This window comes from Oncorhynchus clarkii, chromosome 9 (assembly GCF_045791955.1).
Source record: "Oncorhynchus clarkii lewisi isolate Uvic-CL-2024 chromosome 9, UVic_Ocla_1.0, whole genome shotgun sequence".
NCBI lineage: Eukaryota > Metazoa > Chordata > Actinopteri > Salmoniformes > Salmonidae > Oncorhynchus > Oncorhynchus clarkii.
Window position 1 is genome coordinate 60,809,757 of NC_092155.1, and position 22,649 is coordinate 60,832,405.

Genomic DNA, 22,649 nt, shown 5'->3' on the forward strand with positions numbered 1-22,649 from the left:
ACGTCAATAAAAGACAGAAGATCGCTTCACTGCAAGGACACTTTTTAATATGTCAGAAGCAATAAATATTCACATCTCAATTCTCTATTCTTTCAGTTTACACTTACTACATACACAAATTACATTCTTAGGATCATACTTGTTGTATGTTTAAAATAATATCAATTAGTGCTCTGACATACAAACATTTCAGTTCTTCAATTTATTATCTAACCTTCAGTCTAAAATAAAAATAATTCAATATTCAATCGGACCAAAGTCCCCCTGCTCCTCTTTCTTTCTCAAACACGCAAGCATGCACGCTCACACGCGCACACGCACGCTCACACGCGCACACGCACACACCTTAATAACAAAATGGAAATATTTATTTCCAAAGTTATTAAGTATTTGTAATATAATATGTACATTCATGTTTATACAGTACAATCCATTCAATAAGTGCAGATATATTCATGCAAGAGGGGTCACAAAGGTACAATACAGAGGAAATTAGACAGGAAATAGCCAACACAAAGCTTCAACATTAACCACCCCCACATACTCGTATTCTGGATTTTAAAGTTAATCTGTATCTTAGTTTTAACAAGTATTGTCTAACATTTCTAACTACATCTTACCATCCTAAAATGTAATTATTCCCTTTTGTCCCTTCCTTTGTCCCTTCTCAAACCCAGCATTGTTCTAACACAGTGCAATAGAAGAACAGAGAGAGGAGGTTAAAAAGGGGGTCGACAGAGATGATAGAGGAGAAGATGAGCAAACTTGTTTGATCTAATGACAAGCACATCCAGTAAGGTTGCTGGGGTGAACGGTATTTGGGTGGTGGTGAGTTCTCTGAGGACTGGCAAGGGGGTATGTGAGGAGCGTTTTTAAAATAATGCCATTTCTGACTTTAAGACACCACGTGTGCAAAATCACAAAACTGCATTACAAAGCGTGCTTGTCCAAAGACATATACTGTCCAAACACACGCCATGTGAGAAACTCTCAACAAGACCTGATGCTTGTAAGCGAGTCTCCTGATAATAGAGAGAACATAAACGGCAGGGTCACCAATTAAATGAGGGTCATTGTACATGACCAGGTCAAAGGTCAAAGCCCTTAAGAGGATATTTCGAAGGGGTCTGGAAAGAGTTGATTCAAAACACATAAGACTACATAGACATCATTTAAAATGGTCACCTATCTGTTAAGGTGAATTTAGAATCCAATGACCCCATTTTTAGATACTGCCACTGTAAGTTCAGAAGAAAGGGAGGGAGATAGAGAGGGTACACAACTATATTATAACAAAAATAATCATAAATATGAACTAATATTTTCAACAATCAATAATAATAACTGATAATAGAAGTTATCGATGGCAATCATCATAGAGAACAAAAATAAATCATACTTTATAACACCCTCGTTACATATCAAAAGTATGAAGGAATTAATACATGTGTATATATCCTCTGTATAATCATTTATAATCAAACATCTAATCAATCAATGATTTATATATAATTAATCACTGGATCAAAACAGTTATGTTATTAGACAATATTCATCATACTCATAGCAAGTATATATGTAACATTTATTCAACAGCAAAAAAAAGCTTTAAAGCATTCAAAAATATGATTTGTAGTATCATTAATCCACACACCCCATAGGGAATGCATGTAAATCTTATGAAATTAGATGACTTCTCTTAACATGTAGAAGACCATAGAGCCTAAGACTGCTATTGAATCGTGCAATAGTCATACAAGTTTAAGACAAAGCAACATTTCTCTGAGGTCTACATTCAAAAAGGATACCTTTCAGTGATGAAGACCTGCCATGGAAATTAACAAAGACATTAAGCTGAATAAATTATTGCAAAGTCAAGGGACATTTTTTGCAACTATCCTCAATGGCTGTTTACAATGCACAACCCTGCTGGAATGTATTTAGCGTTGAAGTCTTTTTCAGCTCCAGGTGGGTGGGGTTGGTCTTACTATTGGTCAGCATTATCCTAACCTCGACGACAGAGAACCAAATCTTGGTTGCTTCCTTCATTACGAGAGACTAGATTTGTCCAATTAATAACGTTGCACAATTACATGTTGGTACCTGTGTTTAAAACAGTTTCAAGCTCATGTCTTGGCAGTGTCCAGAGTTTCCAATAATACTTCAGACAGAGAAACACTGGGTTATAGGCCCTCTACTGTACATTTACTACTAGCATCCGTTCTATGGCTATAGAAATGGTTAATTGTGTGTGTGTGATGCTTTTTCCTGCCTGCTGCCAACTTCAACAATCTACCTCATTGCTCCTACCTGGGACTCTCCCTTATGAGTTTGTGTGCTGAGAGCTTATAGAATACACCTGAGAAACTGCAACGGAAACTCTATACAACTGCAGTATACACTCAGTGGCCAGTTTATTAGGTACACCACCCGTTCACAAAAATTTATCGTTTCTACAGAGAGCGAGTCACGTGGCTGTGGTTTGCTCTATAAAGTAGGCAGACAGGCATCGAGGCATTTGGTTACTGTTCGATTGAACAGAATGGGCAAAACGAGTGATCTGAGAGACTTTGAGCGTGGTATGATCGGCACGTCGGATCCAGTATCTCAGAAACGGCCTCCCTCATGGGCTTTTCATGCACTACAGTGTCCAGGTTTTACAGAGAATGGTGCGAAAACATCCAGTTAGCTGCAGTCCTCTGGGCTAAAACTTGTTGATGAGAGAGGTCGAAGGAGAATGGCAAGCTAACAGACAGACAAATAACGGCGCTGTACAACAGTGGTGTGTAGAACGGCATCTCGGAATGCACAACTCGTCAATCCTTGTCACGGATGGGCTACTGCAGCAGACAACCACACCAGGTTCCACTCCTATCAGCTAAAAACAAGAAGAAGCGGCTACAGTGGGCGATCACCAACACTGGACAATTGAGGAGTGGAAAAACAATGCCTGGTCTGACGAATCCCGATTCCTGTTGCGTCATGTTGATGGGAGAGTCAGGATTTAGCATAAGCAGCATGAGCCCATGGATCCATCCTGCCTGGTGTCAACGGTACAGGCTGGTGGTAGTGGTGTACTGTTGTGGAGAATGTTTTCCTGGCACACGTTAGGTCCCTTTAAGCTAATTGAGCAACGACTGAACGCCACAGTGTATCTGAACATTGTTGTACTGCCGTCCAATGTGCAGCAACTGCGTGATGCCAAATGTTCCCTGTGGAACATTTCCGACACCTTGTAGAATCCATGCCCTGAAGAATTCAGGCTGTTCTGAAGGCAAAGTGGGGTCCGACCCGGTACTAGATGGGTGTACCTAATAAACTGACCACTGAGTGTACGTGTTATATACATGATTGTGCTAGCCTTTGCCTATACTATACACAAACATATTTGTGTGCATACATGTGGGCGTTTTTTGCTTTATGTGTGTTGATTCTGCCTGTGTGTCCTGTACTGTATGTGTAAAGGTATGTTTGTATGTTCAGGTATATGCATGCTATCCAGCTCCAACTCTCTCTTCTGGTCTCTCTGTCTACATGTGTGGGAAGCGGAGATGAAAGTAGCAGAGGCGAAATAAGTTGCGTTTCTTTTTGTCACTGGCGCTGTTGTTACTGCTGCTGCTGTCCTGCTCACCTCTACAAGCCCTGGCTCTATCTCTGGCCCTAGCTCTGCCCACTTCCTCCATCGTGCCCTCTGACCTCTGCCCTCTGTGCCCCCATGTTCTGTTCCTCACACTACCGTGCTGATCCGGTTGATAGGTTTGGATTTGGAGCTGACCCCTGTGCCAGTCGCCCCAGCCCCCGTCACCTGGGGCCCCTGCTGAGGCTGCCCGGGGTGCTGGGGGGGGTGAGGGCAGAGAGGCGTAAGAGGGGTAAGGGGGATAGAAGGGGGGGGTAAAGGGGAGTGGGGGGGGGGAGGGGGGATGGAAGAGAGAGGAGGGTACTGGGGCTGATACTGGGCGGCGGACGTAGCGTGATGGGCGTTGACGGAGGCGGGCGGCTGCTGGTGCTGATGTTGGTGGGGCAGCGTGCCAAAAATGAAGTGAGACTGATGTGGGTGGGCGGTGGGGTGTGGCGCGGCACTGAGTGGGTGCCCGGGGTGGGTGTGGGAGTGTGCGTGGGGGTGCGGGTGGGAGTGAGACAAAGTCAGAGGAGGTTTGCTTGGCACAGCGCCTCCCCTGATAGATTGTGGGGTCTGCGTGTGGTACAGGGTGAACTGGGGGTTCTGGGAATGTTGGGAGTGAGGAGAAAGGGGGGGAGGACAGCCCACCGCTATGTTGCCGTAGCGACCCTGCATGCCATGCTGGGAAAACTGGGAGAGATGGGCCAGCTGCTGGAGCTGGGCGTGAGGGGGGCCAAAAGGAGGGCGACAGGGGAGCGGCCCTCTCTGAAGGATATGAGGGGGCACGCCCCCGCCTGGCAAGGGAGGAGGGCCAGCTTGGACGTGGTAGCGATGGTGATGGTAGTAGGGGGGAGGGGGCTGCACGACGGCCGTGTGGCAGTACTGAGCATGCAGGGCCTGGATCTTGGAAGGGCCCCCCTCTGACTGGCACAGAGATGATGGGGAGTGAGGAGGGGGCCCTCCCGTAGTGGGTGGGGGGACAGGGGCGGGGTAGGGTGGCCCCGGTGGTATAAGGGGACTTGGCGGTTTGGCGCGTTTGCTGCCGAATAGAGAGCCCAGGAAGGAGCCCGTATTGCCCCCCCCAGGGCCGCTCCCCACTCCTGCTCTCTCTACACTGCTGGGAACCCCTCCAACTCCCATCCCAGCAGCGGTCTGTTGTTGCCCCGGCCCACCCCCCACCCCTGTTCCGGGGCTCAGGATGGGGCGATGCGGCCGGTAGTCTTCTGTAGGGTAGCAGCCTGGGATCACGCCCGGAACCGGGTAACACTGGTGGGTCCGGGGGCTGCTAATGATGGAACCCTGAGGAAATGGAAGGACAGTTGAGGAGGAGCTCTGCAAACATACATACAGTATGACATCATATCACAAATCACTGGAACACTGCAATGACTATGTCAGTTTACAAACACCACAACACCTGCACATCAACAACAAACCATTGAAACAAACAATGCAAGAATGGAGAAGAACAAGAGTTGAGAACAAAAGAACATTCCAGAACACACGCATACACACGTCAGTCACACACGTCAGTCACACACGTCAATCACACACGTCGGTCACACACGTCACACAGAGAACATGCTAATGATGGGTCAGGGTCAAAAACGAGGGGAATGACTTCACATTTATGGCTCTATTAAAGGAATGTACTGGGATGGCTATGCTTGAGTGGCAGGTATTAAAGGGGTAGGTGCACAATTCCGTTAGTCCATTCAGACTTACTTCCATGGTACTGTCGAGGGAGCCAACACTGTTACTGCGACCACGTTTCCCTGCACCCAGCCAGGAAGAGGCAGGTTGCGGAAGAGGGGAAATACAGTAACAGAATGTTTCCGAGTGAGCTTGCAGAGATGCAGCACATACTGTGTATTCATGTGCCAGAGGAAATAGAACACGATGCAACCAGGAGGCGAAGCAAGGAGAAATCTAAAGCAGTCCCATGGGTAGTGTACTCTCTCAGTGTCTAGACTATAGTGTCTGAAGAATTTCAGTTCATTCTTATAAAGAACCCAGTCAGCCAGAAAAAATAGCATATCTCTATCAACCAGCAGGATTAGTGAAAGTATTTTATTAGAAAAATACACAATTTTCAAGAGGGAGTGGTTTGTGCGTGTGTGTGTGCGTGTGTGTGTGTGTGTGTGTGTGTGTCTCACCTCCGTCTGATAGGTCTCGGAGAGATGAGCTGAGTGCGGAGCGTTTCAGTCCCTCTCCCGCAGAGTAGTTGTCATCTAGACTGGGCCTTCCCAGGGTGCCGTTCACCACCTCACCCTTCACCCCCACTCCGCCTCCGACCAAGCCGGTCAGTAGGCCAGTCCTCATCACCCCTTTCTGCTTCTCCAACTCAGCTACGGATTGAAGGAGAGCGAGGGAGAGATCGAGAGAAAGAGAGAGAGATTGACAATATAACTATTTAAAAGCAATACTCCCACATCACTGCCTGTCTTCCTGTAATTCACTTACAGGTGGATAGGGTAAGATACAGGAAAGCAATAGCCACTCTGTTACTCCATCGAGCCACACACCAATACGCCCACACAGAGCTGTAGTTTCCCATAATGACTAACAGGGGGAGGTGTACTCACACTCTACTCTGTACTTCTCCATCTCCTGCACCTCAGCTATACTCTCTCTCAGGTCACTGACAAAGCGGGTGCGGTCCTGCTGACTGGGAGCCATGAACACGATAAGGACCTTACTGTCCCCACCCAACACTGCTGAGGTCAGGCGGATACCGTGGAGGTAGTCTGGGTGATAGACAGAGAGGAACATAAAAACACAACATTTATTGTATGGCTGTTAACTTTATGACCTATGATGACAGGCATAGACATATAGATACACACACACAGAGTGAAGGGAGTGAAAGGGAATCCTAGTGTACAGAGGGGACAGTTAATGCAGTATCTAGATGGATGGTTGAGTTGTGTAAGGAATATGAGGAGCAGGCAGAGATGGGAACAGGGTCTCACAGGAGTTCTGGAACATGTGGACTTGCATCTCCACTAGAGGGAAGGACTGTCTGAAACTGTACGTCACAGAAGTCTTCTTCTTCTGGAAAATCTTAGTCACCTGAGGAAGCAAATGGAGAAGATATGGTTGTTTAGGTAGGGGAAAAGAGGAAATCACTCTTACATATTTCTATATTGTTTAGGATAGCCTGGTGGTCTCCAACTCTACATAGCCATAGTAGGACGCTCTCATAGGAATTCCCATTGTTATGAGGACGTGTTACAGGAAGCCTTACCACCAGCAGGTCATTGAACAGGAAGACCTCCCGTTGGTGAACTCCTGTCCTTTGGGGTCGGTTGGGGTCAGGCACCTCATAGAGCTGACAGCAGCATACCAGCCTGCGGTGTGGCAGAGACATCACCTACACAAAACACAAAAAGAAAACGAGTTTAGTATTAAATCTCCTTATGGCTGAGCAGTAACACAAAGAATGTACTGGTATTACAACTTGTCAAAGATGTAACACATAACAACAACAGCTAGTACTATACAGCTCCTCGCAGGCTAAACAGGGAAATGACACGGGGCTACAGTTACATTTCAAGCCCAGACAACTCACAGGCTTTTTGCCTACTATGACTCTCTCCACTGCCTGCACTTGAGACACGTGGTCATCATTGGTCCTTAGCTCCCACTTCTGGATGCGCTGGTAGATCCCAACCAACAGATCCCTGGGAATGTCCTGGCCATTGTCCACTCCTAGAAGACATGCAGAGAAAGAGACAGGCTGTTATGTGTTCATGTATAAATGCCTATTTAAGTCTATTTCCTGCTGTGTTATGGTGCTCATTTGATTAAAAGGCCCAAGACTTGCATTATCTGGGAGGTATGAGTCATGACCCAGAACTCATACAAGCCAAAAGGATTAGACAAATGCAGTAGCAATAGTCATAATTTATCACAGTACCCTGCTAATTTATAGTCTGGGTGACAGCCTGAGAATTGTATTTCTCCCAACACCAGGGGGAGCCATATGCTAAGTTTAATGTTACATGATTATTTTGTTTGTGCGCATGTGTATGGATGTGTTTGTTCCAACCGCACCTCTGAGGTTCTTGATGAAGTCCTCTATCTTCATCTTCCTCTCTGCCTTAACGTTAGGGCTGTACATATCCGTGTTGAGGAGGATGATGGCGAAGGCCAGGATGAAGATGGTGTCTGGGTTCTGGAACTGGCGGACCAGCGTTGGGTTACACACACAGTACCGCTGACTGGGAGAAAGAAGAATATGTTGTAAAATCTTAAGAGAGATTTCCAAAAACAACACACATTCTCTATCACTCTAACAACGTAGTAGAACCATGAGTTTGGCAAAGCAGGACTATTGTACACGTAAACAGGAATACGCTGTAAACACACCTGAAAGCCTCTATGAGCCTCTCTACTTTCTGGGCTTCTCCTTGAACTCTGATCTGGGCCTGGAACTTCCTCAGAGCATCGTCCAGGTCCATCCCAGAGAAATCCATCTCGTCCACCACACAACTACAACACACACAGGAGACACAGTCAACACTTTAACAGTAGCCTCCCCAAGGACTTTTTTTAACCCCCCCCCCCCCCCCATTGAATTTGGATAGATAGTACATACCATGTGTACCCTATATATAGTGTTATCAGTCATAACTATTCCAGATCCCCTCAGCTTCTCTCAGCCCATCCCACCTATCTCCTTAGGCCACCTCTTTAGATTTCCATGATTTCATCTTTTTCAACTGTGTTATGATGTTTTACATATGTTTGAAGCTTTCTAATCGCATAGTATCCACAGATTGTTATTTAAAGATTAATATTTTTGCTAATAGTATTATTATATTGTTGATTGATTGACTATGGCTTTCCCAATCTCCCAGTAGTGCTATTTGTAGATTTTTTCAGACATTCCTGAACTTGTGACCAGAAACAAGCTACCTCGGGGCAATATCAGAATATATTATCTAAAATCTGCAAAGCTGAGATGGTTTTAAGCCCCATATATACAGTGCATTCGGAAAGTAGTCAGACCCTTCGACTTTCTCCACATTTTATTACGTTACAGCCTTATTCTAAAATGGATCAAATATTTTTTTTCCCTCATCAATCTACACACAATACCCCATAATGTCAAAGCAAAATAAAAATAAAAAACCGTTTTTTGTTGTTGACATTTTTACAAATGTATTAAAAATAAAAAACAGAAATACTCTAGGGAAGGGTACCAAAAAATGTCTGCAGCATTGAAGGTCCCCAAGAACACAGTGGCCTCCATCATTCTTAAATGGAAGAAGTTCGGAACCACCAAGGCTCTTCCTAGAGCTGGCCGCCCGGCCAAACTAAGTAATCGGGGGAGAAGGGACCAAGAACCCCATGGTCAATCTGGCAGAGCTCCAGAGTTCCTCTGTGGAGATGGGAGAACCTTCCAGAAGGACAACCATCTCTGCAACACTCCACCAATCAGGCCTTTATAGTAGAATGGCCAGACGGAAGCCACTCCTCAGTAAAAGGCACATGACAGCCCGCTTGGAGTTTGCCAAAAGGCACCTAAAGGACCACGAGAAACAAGATTCTCTGGTCTGATACAACTAAGATTGAACTCTTTGACCTGAATGCAAAACGCCACGTCTGGAGGAAACCTACGATGAAGCATGGTGGTGGAAGCATCATGCTGTGGGAATGTTTTTCAGCGGCAGGGACTGGGAGACTAGTCAGGATTGAGGGAAATATGAATTGAGCAAAATATAGAGAGATCCTTGATGAAAACCTGCTCCAGAGGGCTAAGGACCTCAGACTGGGGTGAAGGTTCACCTTCCAACAGGGCAACGACCCTAAGCACACAACTAAGACAACGCAGGAGTGGCTTCGGGACAAGTCTCTGAATGTCCTTCAGTGGCCCAGCCAGAGCACGAACTTGAACCCGATTGAATATCTCTGCAGAGACCTGAAAATAGCTGTACAGCCTGACAGAGCTTGAGAGGCTCTGCATAGAAGAATGGGAGAAACTCCCCAAATACAGGTGTGCCAAGCTTGTAGTGTCATACCCAAGAAGATTTGAGTCTGTAATCGCTGCCAAAGGTACTTAAACAAAGTACTGAGTAAAGGGTCTGAGTAGTTATGTAAATGTAATATTTCAGTTTTTAATTTTTAATACATTTGCAAAAATGTCTAAAAACCTGTTTTTGCTTTGTCAATATGGGGTATTGTGTGTAGATTGATAAGGGAAAAAATATATTTTTTAGAATAAGGCTGTAACATAACAAAATGTGGAAAACGTTAAGGGGTCTGAATACTTTCAGAATGCACTGTATCAGTAAGAACCTTAACTACCAGTAATACCATACATTAGGAAATATCACAGGATAAAAATAAAATAAAAGGATAGAATAGATTCATAGAAATGTATCCCCTCTAAATTAAGGATTTAGTAATCCCCTGTTATCCCGTTACTGTCTATTCCCATTTTGAATTATACCCCTCTACCTCTCTCCCTCCCTCATTCCCAGACTTACTCCAGTACGTCCTTGTTGAACTGTTTTTGCCGGTTACCAAGGAATTCTCCAATCATCTGTCTGCTCAGGCCCTTCCTCTCCAGGATGAAGCGAGCGATCCCAACCGGAGTGTCGGACACAAAGCCTCTCTCGATCAGGTACTGGATCCCTTTCTCTGGCTTCCTGAGAACCAGAGAGACCAATCAGAAAAGGACAAGTCACAACAAAGAGAACGACTCCCCTGACGCTATATCCTACTTGTCCTATTTTGAAGTTTTTACGTGGCTGTTTGTTTTATGTAGTTTATGTAGTAAAATATGAATGGATTGCAAATGTCTTACTTGTTGAATAGGTTGAGTCCGATGCGGTACTGGCGTCTTTGCACCACGTCGTTGTTGAATGGCGGTGAGTCCCAGCTGTGTCTACTCTCTCTCTGGTAGGTCTGCTTGCCCAGAGGGGGTAGGGGCTCCCTCAGGCTGTCCTGAGACGAGGAGCCAGAGCTGCAGTTCACCGTCTCGTTGGAGTTGGTGGTGGAGTTGAGAGAGTCGTTGTCCCCGTCAGACAGACAGGGCTGCTCTAGGCCACCAGGGGGCAGCGCAGCAGAGGAGGAGGAGGACAGGGGGGTGGTGGGGGGCTGCTGGGGGGAGGACGATGACGAGGGGGTGTCTGGGTACTGGTGGTGGTGAGGGTGGTGGTGATGGTGGTGTGCCACGTGATGGGGGATGTGAGTGGGCAGGGGGGGGCCCCGGCCAAGGGCCCGGGTCTGGCCCTGCGCTGCTGCTGTGGAGACAGGGCGGGGAGTGTTAGGAGAGTGTTTCAGGGTTCCCTGAGGAGAGCCTGCTCCTCCTGCTGGCTCCTGCTCATAGATCTGTCTGCTGAGGGAGCCACGGTCTGAACGGTCGCTAGTGTCCACGGAGCTGTCGCTGGGAGGCTCGATGGTGAGCAGGGGCAGGTGGGCGCCCCTTAGACGGTAGTCTCGACACTCCGTGCAGGGGGTGCTGCGACGGCTGTTACTACTACCCCCTCCCTCAGTATCCCTGCTGTCCTCACGGCCCCCCACGCCTCCCCTGGGGCCCCAGTACTCTGTGTCTGTGCTGCTGGGGGCTCGGTCCAGAGACAGGGGCGAGGAGGGCATGCAGTCATCCATGTATAGAGTGACATCACTGTAGGAGGTGGCTGTGCTGTCTCCGTGCATGCTGAGGCCTCCTCCACCTCCTCGAGATCTCTCACCCAGGCCTCTGCGGGATGAGGGGTTACTGCTGCTGCTCCACACACACTCCCCAAAGTCATCACTGATGCCTCCGCCCTCTCTGCTACCCTCTTGAGAGTCATCCCGCCCTCCACGGCAGGTCAGGGCGTCATCTATGGAGTCAGCCAGGGACTTTACCTGTACATGGTGAGAGGAAGCTCAGTACAGTTTTTAGGCACAGATACTCAACCGGCAGTGTGACAAAACAAAGACTCAAACAGGAATAGAATTGAATAGAATCTCCAACTGAGGATTAATTTAACCAGCCACCCGATTCAACATATTACTGCTGTAGTTAAAGAACCAGCTGTCTAACTGACCTGTTTGGAGAAGGAGTCTTCTAGGTGTGTGTAGTCTCCTGTCCGCTCTGTGTCAGGTGAATGAGGAGGGCCGATACCCACACTGTGTGTGAAGTTCGTCTGTGTTCCGGTCCCCTGCTGCTGCGCCTGGCGGTCGTCAAATGAGTACTGCAGCCGCATGTTGGACAGGATGATGCGTCGTGTCATGCGGCTCTCGGACGCGGAGTTGCGGAGGCGCTCAAAGTTCTTGTTCATACGGTACTGGCGGAAGGCCGTCTGGATGGTCCGGGCTGCTCTGCGGCTCACGAAGGAGCCACCGTACTTTCTCTCCAACATCTCCACCTGACAGAGGAGACAGAACAGGGGACAGAGCAGTTATAGACAGGGCTACCACAACACTCACTGCCAGTAAAGTAATGCATGTTGTTATGCTTGTTCTTTCTCTTTCACAGTTCAAACCATAGTTGATGTACTCTAATCACACTTCAGGGCAGGCCTACATGTACCTTCTTGTCCTGTAGGTCTGTGGAGAGCTCATAGCTGTCAGAGAGACTGGCCTTGCACCTCTTGTTCTCCTCCTCCTCTTGCTTGCGGAGGGCCAGACTGGCAGGCTGATGACGTGTTCGCAGTGCCCAGGCAAGGCTGGCCGAGCTGGGAGGGGCCACACACGGAAGTCCCCGGGGGCCTGGAGGACCAGGACACCTGCTGATGTCACTGTAGCGCTCGGTGCCACGCAGGTACGCTGTGGTCTGGCTGTAAGGGCCGTCTTTGTGGGGCCCTGGCGGCTCCACACATCGGGTTTCTGCTTCCACACTGGGTACAGAAGGATGAATGAGAGGGGAAAGGGCTTGATGAAAAGGGGACATACTTTACTGCAGTAATCCCCAGCCCCAAACCATCTCCAGTCCCAAACACAGTTGTATTGTCACTAACAGGTAAGTCACATACATGCAGAAATTAGACCGGCGTAGCAGGAAACTTCTCCTGCTGGATCTCATGATGGAAGAGGAACGAACTTACACACACACATTCATACACTCAAGTTGGAACTTTGTACTTAGCTTCTCAACACAACACAGATCATAATTGACTCCAGCTATTCTAAATAGGTCACTTTATGTGCAGCAACCCTTTCAGTTACACCGATGGTAATAAAACAACATCAAAGCTACAGACTGGATTAGCATGACCCATTCCACCAAAACAATATTCCTTCCACTGGAGCTGACAGAATCATGTGAAGGTTCCTGCCTTGTGAACCAAAGTCCTGCAGGTGACATGGTCTCTGCCCTTTCTCTCTCTCTCTACTCTCTCTCTCTTTTTGTCCTCTCTCTCTCTGTCTCTGTCTCTTTCTTTCCTTCTTTCCAGGCCGGACAAACTCCCTGTGCTATTAATGTACTACTGCGTTTCAGCACCCTTGTTCAGACATATCTCTCTCTCTCTCTCTCTCTCTCTCTATTTCTTTGCCTTTTTAGCAGCGAGTCTCTCTCTCTTTCTGTCTCACATTCTCTCTCTGACATACAAGAAAATAACAAGTATTTTCATATTAGGGCAGTCATTAGCCATAAACACACTCCACTGCCACATGCCACTAACTCCATACCTGACCGGAAAGACCCAGTCTTTACAATAAGGTCACACGCATGGATGCACAGGACTGTACTTTTGACAAATACAGTAGATTATGAAACAAACACTTATACATATAAACATTAACTTCTCCCACTAGGCCTGTACAGTACTACAACATATGATGTAACCTACATAATGACCTACTGCACAAAATAACTAGAGATAGGCAACACATAGGCAAGTAGAAACAGAAACAGCCTCATATACAGTAAAGCCCAACAGTCTTCTCAGGCCTGATCTTCCAGGTAATCCAACACTATCCTGCTCTCTATCCCATGTAGCAACCGTCAGCCAGTCCAGTCAGCCAGTCAGTCAGTCAGGCAGTCAGTGAGTAACCATTTCACCACAGTCATATGCTCCTGCCTTGACTTCCTTCCCTTGCCACACCCCCTCTGTCCAGGCGCTGCCCTCTGGTTCTTTCTCCCTCCCTGAAGAAAACATAATGACAGAGCAGAGGCACAGGGAAACTAAAACTGGCAGTGTGCAAATGTATGTGGTAAAAGCTATATTCAGACTATGAGGCAGACAAACGTCATTGTAAAATACCTAAGTGGTTACAACACGTTCTGTAGGACTAGGGTACAACAATTTGGAAAGACATGTTCTTTCTCTTTTTGGTCCTCCCTTTTTCTTGTTTATCTCATTCTCTTCCCCTGAGAAGCAGTGATTTCCTGTGTTGGTGTGGAGCTGACAGAAAATATTTGACAGGAAGGAACACTTTGGAGGACTATGGAAACAGAACACCAATCATCCTTACACAGCCACAGTAGACACATTAGTTGAGGTTGAGAATACTATGTTATTTGTGCAATAGCAACAGAGTGTTGATGTTACAACACCTTAGTAATCAGAACATCAGAGGAGGGGAAGCTGTGTACCCACGTCAATGTGGTTTTTAACAGCATTTCCTGTACCAAGAAATAAACGTTTTCTCTGATAAAGAGGGTGAAACAAGGCCACAATACTGTGAAAGGCCGTTTGAACACATGGGACCCTAGCATGTTATGTAATCACAACAGGAGTCACTCTGGAGCCAGATGTACAGCGATACATCTCTGACCACTGCTGGAAAGTCCACCTCACTGCAGCTCAGTTCAGATAAAGATTTCAGTTGGGATGTTGATTTTGTTACTTGAGAAATGGTAGTGGCCAATAAGTGTTCATCAGTTACATTTGTACGATACTTCACATTGATGCACATTGTGTTTGGACTATTAGAGGTACTGTATTGATGTACATCAAATCCAATTGTATTTGTCACATGCGCCGAATACAACAGGTAGACCTTACACTGAAATGCTTACTTACAAGCCCTTAACCAACAATGCTTTAAGAAGATAAGAAAAATAAGTCCTCTACTGGCAGCTTCATTAAATGGTACCCGCAAAACACCAGTCTCAACGTCAACAGTGAAGAGGCGACTCCGGGATGCTGGCCATCTAGGCAGAGTTGCAAAGAAAAAGCCATATCTCAGACTAGACAATAAAAAGAAAAGATTAAGATGGGGAAAAGAACACAGACACTGGACAGAGGAACTCTGCCTAGAAGGCCAGCATCCCGGAGTCGCCTCTTCACTGTTGACGTTGAGACTGGTGTTTTGCGGATACTATTTAATGAAGCTGCCAGTTGAGGACTTGTGAGGCGTCTGTTTCTCAAACTAGACACTCTAATGTACTTGTCCTCTTGCTGAGTTGTGCACCGGGCATCCCACTCCTCTTTCTATTCTGGTTAGAGACAGTTTGCGCTGTCCTGTGAAAGGAGTAGTACACAGCGTTGTACAAGATCTTCAGTTTCTTGGCAAATTCTGGCATGGAATAGCCTTCATTTCTCAGAACAATAATAGACTGATGAGTTTCAGAAGAAAGTCTTCTGTTTCTGTTCGTTTTGAGCCTGTAATCGAACCAACAAATGCTGATGCTCCAGATACTCAACTAGTCTAAAGGAGACCAGTTTTACTGCTTCTTTAATCAACACAACAGTTTTCAGCTGTGTAGATATGTAGATATTCCAGAGAACAGAGAACAGTCTATGACTAGGGTGTCTGGAGTCTCTGACAATTTTTAGGGCCTTCCTCTGACACCGCATGATATAGAGGTCCTGGATGGCAGGAAGCCTGGCCCCAGTGATGTACTGGGCCATACCCTCTCACACCCTCTGTAGTTCCTTGCGGTCGGAGGCCGAGCAGTTGCCATACCAGGCAGTGATGCAACCAGTAAGGATGCTCTCGATGGTGCAGCTGTAGAACCTTTTGAGGATCTGAGGACCCATGCCAAATCTTTTCAGTCTCTTGAGTAAGCTTTGTTGTGCCCTCTTCATGACTGTCTTAGTGTTTTTGAACCATGATAGTTTGTTGGTGATGTGGACACCAAGAAACTTGAAGCTCTCAACCTGTTCCACTACAGCCCCGTCGATGGGAATGGTGGCGTGCTCAGTCCTTCTTTTCCTGTAGTCTACAATCATCTCCTTTGTCTTGATCACGTTGAGGGAGAGGTTGTTGTCCTGGCACCACACTGCCAGGTCTCTGACCTCCTCCTCCTCCTCCTCCTCCTCCTCCTCCTCCCTATCTCATCGTTGTCGGTGATCAGATCTAACACTGTGGTGTTGGAGTCGTGCCTGGCCATGCAGTCATGAGTGAACAGGGAGTACAGGAGGGGACTGAGCACACACCCCTAAGGGGCCCCCGTGTTGAGGATCAGCGTGGCAGATGTGTTGATCCCTACCCTTACCAACTGGGGGCGGCCTGTCAGGAAGTCCAGGATCCAGGTGCAGAGGGAGATGTTTAGTCTCAGGGTCCTTAGCTTAGTGATGAGCTTTGAGGGCACTATGTTGTTGAACGCTGAGCTGTAGTCAATGAATAGCATTCTCACATAGGTGTTCCTTTTGTCCAGGTGGGAAAGGGCAGTGTGGAGTGCAATAGAGATTGCATCATCTGTGGATCTGTTGGGGCAGTATGCAAATTGGAGTGGGTCTAGGGTTTCTGGGATAATGGTGCTGATGTGAGCCATGACCAGCCTTTCAAGCACTTCATGGCTATAGATGTGAGTGCTATGCATCGATAGTAATTTAGACAGGTTACCTTGTTGTTCTTGGACACAGGGACTATAGTGGTCAGCTTGAAACATGTTGGTATTACAGACTCAGTCAGGGACAGGTTAGAAATGTCAGTGAAGACACTTGCCAGTTGGTCAGCGCATGCTTGGATTACACATCCTGGTAATCCATCTGGCCCTGCGGCCTTGTAAATGTTGACCTGTTTAAAGGTCTTACTCACATCAGCTATGGAGAGCGTGATCACACAGTCGTCCTGGAACAGCATGCATGTTCTCATGCATGTTTCATTGTTACTTGCCTCAAAGCGAGCATAGAAGTAATTTAGCTCGTCTGGTAGGTTCTTATCACTGGGCTGCTCGTGTCTGTGCTTCCCTTTGTAGTCTGTAATCGTTTGCAAGCCCTGACACATCCATCGAGCGTCGGAGCCGGTGTAGTACGATTCAATCTTAGTCCTGTATTGACGCTTTGCCTATTTCAGGGTTCGTCAGAGGGCATAGAGGGATTTCTTATAAGCTTCCGGGTTAGAGTCCCGCTCCTTGAACACAGCAGCTCTACCCTTTAGCTCAGTGCAGATGTTGCCTGTAATCCATGGCTTCTGGTTGGGGTATGTACGTAAGGTCACTGTGGGGACGACGTCATCGATGCACTTATTGATGAAGCCAGAGACTGATGTGGTGTCCTCCTCAATGCCATCGGAAGAATCCCGGAACATATTCCAGTCTGTGCTAGCAAAACAGTCCTGTAGCTTAGCATCTGCTTCATCTAACCACTTTCTTATTGACCGAGTCACTGGTGCTTCCTGCTTTAGTTTTTGCTTGTAAGCAGGAATCAGGAGGATAGAATTATGGTCAGATTTGCCAAATGGAGGGCGAGGGAGAGCTTTGTACTTATCTCTGTGTGTGGAGTAAAGGTGGTCTAGATTTTATTTTCCCCTGGTTGTACATTTAACATACTGATAGTAATTAGGTAAAACTGATTTGAGTTTCCCTGCATTAAAGTCCCTGGCCACTAGGAGCGCCACCTCTGGATCAGCGTTTTCCTGTTTGCTTATGGCCGGATAGAGCTCATTGAGTGTGGTCTTAGTGCCAGCATCGGTCTGCGGTGGTATATAGACAGCTACGAAAAATATAGATATAAACTCTCTTGGTAAATAGTGTGGTCTACAGTTTATCATGAGATACTCTACCTTAGTTGAGAAAAACCTTGAGACTTCCTTAGATTTCGTGCACCCGCTGTTGTTTCCAAATATCCATAGGCCGTCACCCCTTGTCTTACTAGAGGCCGCTGTTCTATCCTGCCGAAAAAGCTTAAAACCAGCTAGCTGTATGTTATTCATGTCTTCGTTCATCCACGACTCGGTGAAACATAAGATATTACAGTTTTGAATGTCCCATTGGTAGGATATACGTGCTCGTAGTTCGTATATTTTATTATCCATTGACTGTACGTTGGCTAATAGGACTGATGGTAAAGGTAGATTACCCTCTCGGCAACGGATCCTTACAAGGCGCCCGGACCGTCGTCCATGATCTCTCCGTTTTCCCCTCCTGCAAATGACGGGGATGGCGGCCTCATTGTGTTTGAACTATAAGAGGTACTGTTTTGATGTACCTTGTGTTTAAACTATAAGAGGTAATGTATCTAAAGTTATGATAGAACTACAAGATGTTCTGTATTAATGTACCTTGTGTATAAAGACAACTTCCTTTTAGTCTATTTATGTTTAATCAGACTTCTCTAAGAATGTAATATTATTTAGCAGCTCTGTACAGATCTGAAGCTTTGTTGAAATCCACCCTCTACCTCAACAACTCCACTCTACTTAAAAATCTGATTTTTCCGGATGTATCTCTCACTCTAGCTTTTCTAATCCCTCTTTCTTTCTCTGCCCCCGCATCCTCACAAATGGAGAAACAGAGAAGGAGGAGGGGGTTGCATAGTGACGGTTGCCGTGAGACCTATGTGGGTGGGGAGGCAGTTGATGGGATGAGGAGCATAGTTGCCATGACGATGGATTGACCGTTAACATAGTTTAGGTGGGTGTAGATGCATTGTGGGCTGTGAGTGACGGACAGTCATCATAACCATAATGCTACAAGTGTGTGTTTCAACAAATCTTCTCAGTGTTTATACATACAGCACATAAATGTATAACACTGGGCAGACTACTGTAGTTAGAGACTAAACTCACACACCCAGTCTCTATTGCAGGTCTGTGTTCCCTTTTACTGTATAAATAGTCTGCGACTTACCGCAGTGCACCACGAAAACCAGTGCCCCTTTTATGGAGTGGAAAACATGGACAGTTTGGACACAGAAGTTGGTGACAAAGCCACACAGTTATACACCAAGATAGGGACACCACGCTGGCTGCCACATCACACAGGAGGGCACAGATGGCCTTTTCATGTCTGTCTCCCAGCCATATCTAAACATAGGTTACATAATATCACACATGAAAAAACAACCTAAGCTTTCTAGGCTACTGATGATAACTGTCTGAACATCCTCTTTCATTGTACTCCTCTCCTCATCTCAGCTCATACTCAAACCCAGGGCAGTTGCCATACCCTATTTAAAGACCAAAAATGTAAAAGTAGGCTACAAAAAACTAGACAAATCATTCCAATCCCGATTAAAATGCAAAGGCTGTTTAGCCTATTGGCTGGCTTTGGGAGAGTTACTGCCAGGCTGCACGCCTTTTTCTCATTTTAAGAAAGCAGAGAGCAGAGAAAGTGCCAGACAGTTTACTGCCTGAACGGTCAGCCGTTTAGGCAGTGCACCGATTGCTTTGAATTTGATGTTAACCTTCGAACTCGTCCTTGTAAACATGCCAACTGTTTTATGCAAGGATACTTTCACATTGATGTCGGCAAAGGCAGTGCATCCAATAGGCTAGTGTAAGATTATCTTCCCCTAAAGTAAGTTGAATTAAATTGGTCAAAATTAGCTTTAGAATTACTTGTGCCTATATATAAATAAAATAATTCAAAATACAACGCCAGAAAGCATGATATGGCCACAGAGTGTCATTAGGTTATTAGACAAATTAGCTGTGGATTGTTTTAAGCATGCAATTTGGGTAGTGTGCATGACAAATAGCCTACCAAATAGCTTATTGTTGAGTTGCAGCAGTCAGTGAAAAGCAGTTAAATAGGCCTAGGCCCAGGGGCGCAACTTTCACTTGGGACAGTCCCCCTTAAATTCTGAAATTGCATTTTTTTCGTCCCCCCCCATTTTATAATTGGAATGTGATACAAAACGAGACAACGGTGTGCCTTAGGACCATTTGGACGCCTCCGAGCGGTCGGGTAGGCTTTTTGGAGTGTTTACCCGACCCCACCCAAAAAGTGATGTCCCCCCACTTCTAAAACCAAAGTTGCAGTATGTCTCCAGTCATATTAAATGTAGTAGAATTGCATGAAATGTGTTTATAAAATGCCACATTTTTCCCATGCAAAGATAGGAGAAGAAATATCTCTCATTAGGCCTACTCTATGTCATGACACACTCAGGCATACATTGTTCAGAACTGTCTGTTTTGCTAACAGTGACTGAGTTATATTATTAGCCTAAATTATGACTATGCAATCTACTTATCACATTAAGAATAGCAGCCTATCTTACATTACTATGCAAATGGTGAAGAAAAAATTGCTTCCACAAACTTGAAACTCACATGGCTGCCTATGGATGAGAGCATTTGAAGTCGGCCTTGCTCTGTCTTGATAACTCCATGGGTGCTACAGTATTTTCATGTTTTTCCCATGGTATAACTGTGTCTGTGTTTACATAATGCACTTAGAAAACAACGGATGTGTGAGTAAAACGTTTGTTGTATAAATCATGAGGGTGGCCATAGCACAGATGACATCAGAGCCTCATGTCTGATGGATGAACCTCCTGTAGTCCTGTTACAGTGCTACTACTGACTGAGGCCGCCTGTGGTGCTACAGGTAGGTTACACTCATAAGGTCCCAACATAACTCTCTTCACCTCAGATTCATTTCGGATTAGAAACCGATGGGAGGCTTTCTGGGGGAACAGATGTGTGACACCGCAGGGGCTTTTGACAAGATGTGATGAGAAGCAGAGAGGAGAGGAGGAGAGAAGTGAGTGGGGAAGAAATGTATTGTCTGCAGTGTGAAACACAGTGTCACCTCCTCGCTAGTTGGCCCCTGCTGCCTGTTCCACCTTATTCATTATTGATGGGCAGCCTGTGTGTTGCAGAGGCAGGGCAGCAGCATATCTCATGGGTCCACAACAGGTCAGAGTGAATGGGACTTTAAAACCACATGAGCTCCCTGCCATCGATGAGAGACCATGATAGTTTATTGATCTGCACTGTGACTGACCACATGTCACTTTAACAGCCTCCTCTCACATGCCACCTCCTTTGTCTCCTCTGTCTCTGTCTGTCCTTCACCCCTCACTTGTCCCTCACCTCTTCCTTGTTCTGTCTCCACAATAGAGCTCACAGACAGACACCGGAGTTGAGAGTAACCCAAGCATTATGCTTCAGCAATAGTGATAGAATAAAACAATCATTTTCAAGACCCATCAAAGGAAAACACCACTGACCAGCCATCCAGAGAGAACAACAACAGACTTTAGTTTATGTAAGCTACACTGTATATACCAAAGTATGTGGACACCTCTTCAAATTAGTGGATTCAGGCTATTTCAGCTGACAGGTGTATAAACTTGAGCAGACAGCCATGTAACTTGACAGAGCTTGAGAGGATCTGCAGAGAAGAACTGGAGGAACTCTCCAAATACAGGTGTGCCAAGCTTGTAGCGACATACCCAAGAAGACTTGAGGCTGTAATGGCTGCCAAAGGTGCTTCAACAAAGTACTGAGTAAAGGGTCTGAACACTTATGTAAAAGTGATATTTCCATTTAAAAAATAAAAAAAAACTGTTTTTGCTTTGTCATAATGGGGTTTTGTGTGTAGATTGATGAGGGAGAAAAACAATTGGATCAATTTTAGAATAAAGGCTGTAACGTAACAAAATGTGGAAAAGGTGTGAATACTTTCCAAATGTTTTATTTATTTTATCTTTATTTAACTAGGCAAGTCAGTTAAGAACACATTCATATTTTCAATGACGGCCTAGGAACACTGGGTTAACTGCCTGTTCAGGGACAGGATGACAGATTTGTACCTTGTAATTTCAGCCACACCCGTTGCTGACAGGTGTATAGAAATGAGCACACCGCCATGCAATCTCCATAGACAAACATTGGCAGTAGAACGGCCTTTCTGAAGAGCTCAGTGACTTTCAACTTGGCATAGGATGCCACCTTTTCAACAAGTCAGTTCATCAAATATCTGCCCTGCTAGAGCTGCCACGGTCAACTGTATGTGCTGCTATTGTGAAGGAGAAACGTGTAGGAGCAACAACAACTCGGCCGCGAAGTGGTAGGCCATACAAGCTCACAGAACAGGACAACCAAGTGCTGAAGCGTGTAGTGTGTAAAAATCGTCTGTCCTCAGTTGCAACACTCACCAAACTGCCTTTGGAAGCAACGTCAGCACAATAACTGTTCGTCGGGAGCTTCATGAAATTGATTTCCATGGCCGACCAGCTTCACTCAAGCCGAAGATCACCATGCGCAATGCAAAGCGTTGGCTGGAGTGGTGTAAAGCTAGCTGCTATTGGACTCTGGAGCCGTGGAAACGCGTTCTCTGGAGTGATGAATCACGCTTCACCATCTGGAAGTCCGACGGACAAATCTGTTTGGCGGATGCCTGGAGAAGGCTACCTGCCCCAGTGTATAGTGCCAAATGCCAAAAGTTTGGTGGAGGAGGAATAAAGGTCTGGGGCTGTTTTTCATGGCTCAGGCTCCTTAGTTCCAGTGAAGGGAAATCTTAACGCTACAGCATACAATGACATTCTAGACAATTCTGTGTTTCCAACTTTGTGGCAACAGTTTGGGGAAGGCCACATACTTATGGCAATGTTGTGTATGAACCATCACCGCTATTTGGTGATAATGTCACATCATCAAACAGCTATATTCTAGTAATGATGGAAACATAGATACAATCGCTCTTACTGTACATCATGTCTGTAACAGGAAATTAACACATTTACCCATGAGTTGAATAACTTTCATTGTAGAACTCAGAAGAAGTGAATACTGTGAGAGAACAAACAAATAATTCATCTGTCAGATTCCAGCATTCTCCTGCCTCCTACACTCCATCCACTAATTCAACTCCTCCATCTAACTGACTCTCTGAAAATCTCCAACATAAAACATGTTCCCTCACAGACATTACTCACATACTGATATTGTACATACAGTTGAAGTCGGAAGT

General features: G+C 45.9%; 1 protein-coding gene across 4 annotated transcripts in view; it reads right to left on the reverse strand.

Moving 5' to 3' along the window:
* Positions 1-25: 25 nt before the first annotated feature.
* Positions 26-22,649, reverse strand: part of LOC139416669 (IQ motif and Sec7 domain ArfGEF 2b) — a 61,126-nt gene continuing 38,502 nt past the window's right edge. Inside the window, exons 1-14 of one of the 4 annotated variants that reach the window (XM_071165618.1) lie at positions 12,589-12,736; positions 12,147-12,453; positions 11,662-11,982; positions 10,434-11,479; positions 10,114-10,275; positions 7,991-8,113; positions 7,676-7,842; positions 7,191-7,330; positions 6,867-6,992; positions 6,592-6,691; positions 6,205-6,366; positions 5,776-5,967; positions 5,345-5,394; positions 32-4,918 (exon numbers count right to left, since the gene is read on the reverse strand). In XM_071165618.1, the coding sequence (XP_071021719.1) occupies positions 3,728-4,918; positions 5,345-5,394; positions 5,776-5,967; positions 6,205-6,366; positions 6,592-6,691; positions 6,867-6,992; positions 7,191-7,330; positions 7,676-7,842; positions 7,991-8,113; positions 10,114-10,275; positions 10,434-11,479; positions 11,662-11,982; positions 12,147-12,453; positions 12,589-12,638 (4,137 nt within the window). In that variant the 5' untranslated portion in view covers positions 12,639-12,736 and the 3' untranslated portion in view covers positions 32-3,727. Of the gene's footprint in view, positions 4,919-5,344; positions 5,395-5,775; positions 5,968-6,204; positions 6,367-6,591; positions 6,692-6,866; positions 6,993-7,190; positions 7,331-7,675; positions 7,843-7,990; positions 8,114-10,113; positions 10,276-10,433; positions 11,480-11,661; positions 11,983-12,146; positions 12,454-12,588; positions 12,737-22,649 lie in introns of those variants that run through there. The other 3 variants (XM_071165620.1, XM_071165619.1, XM_071165621.1) reach the window with 3 other exon arrangements.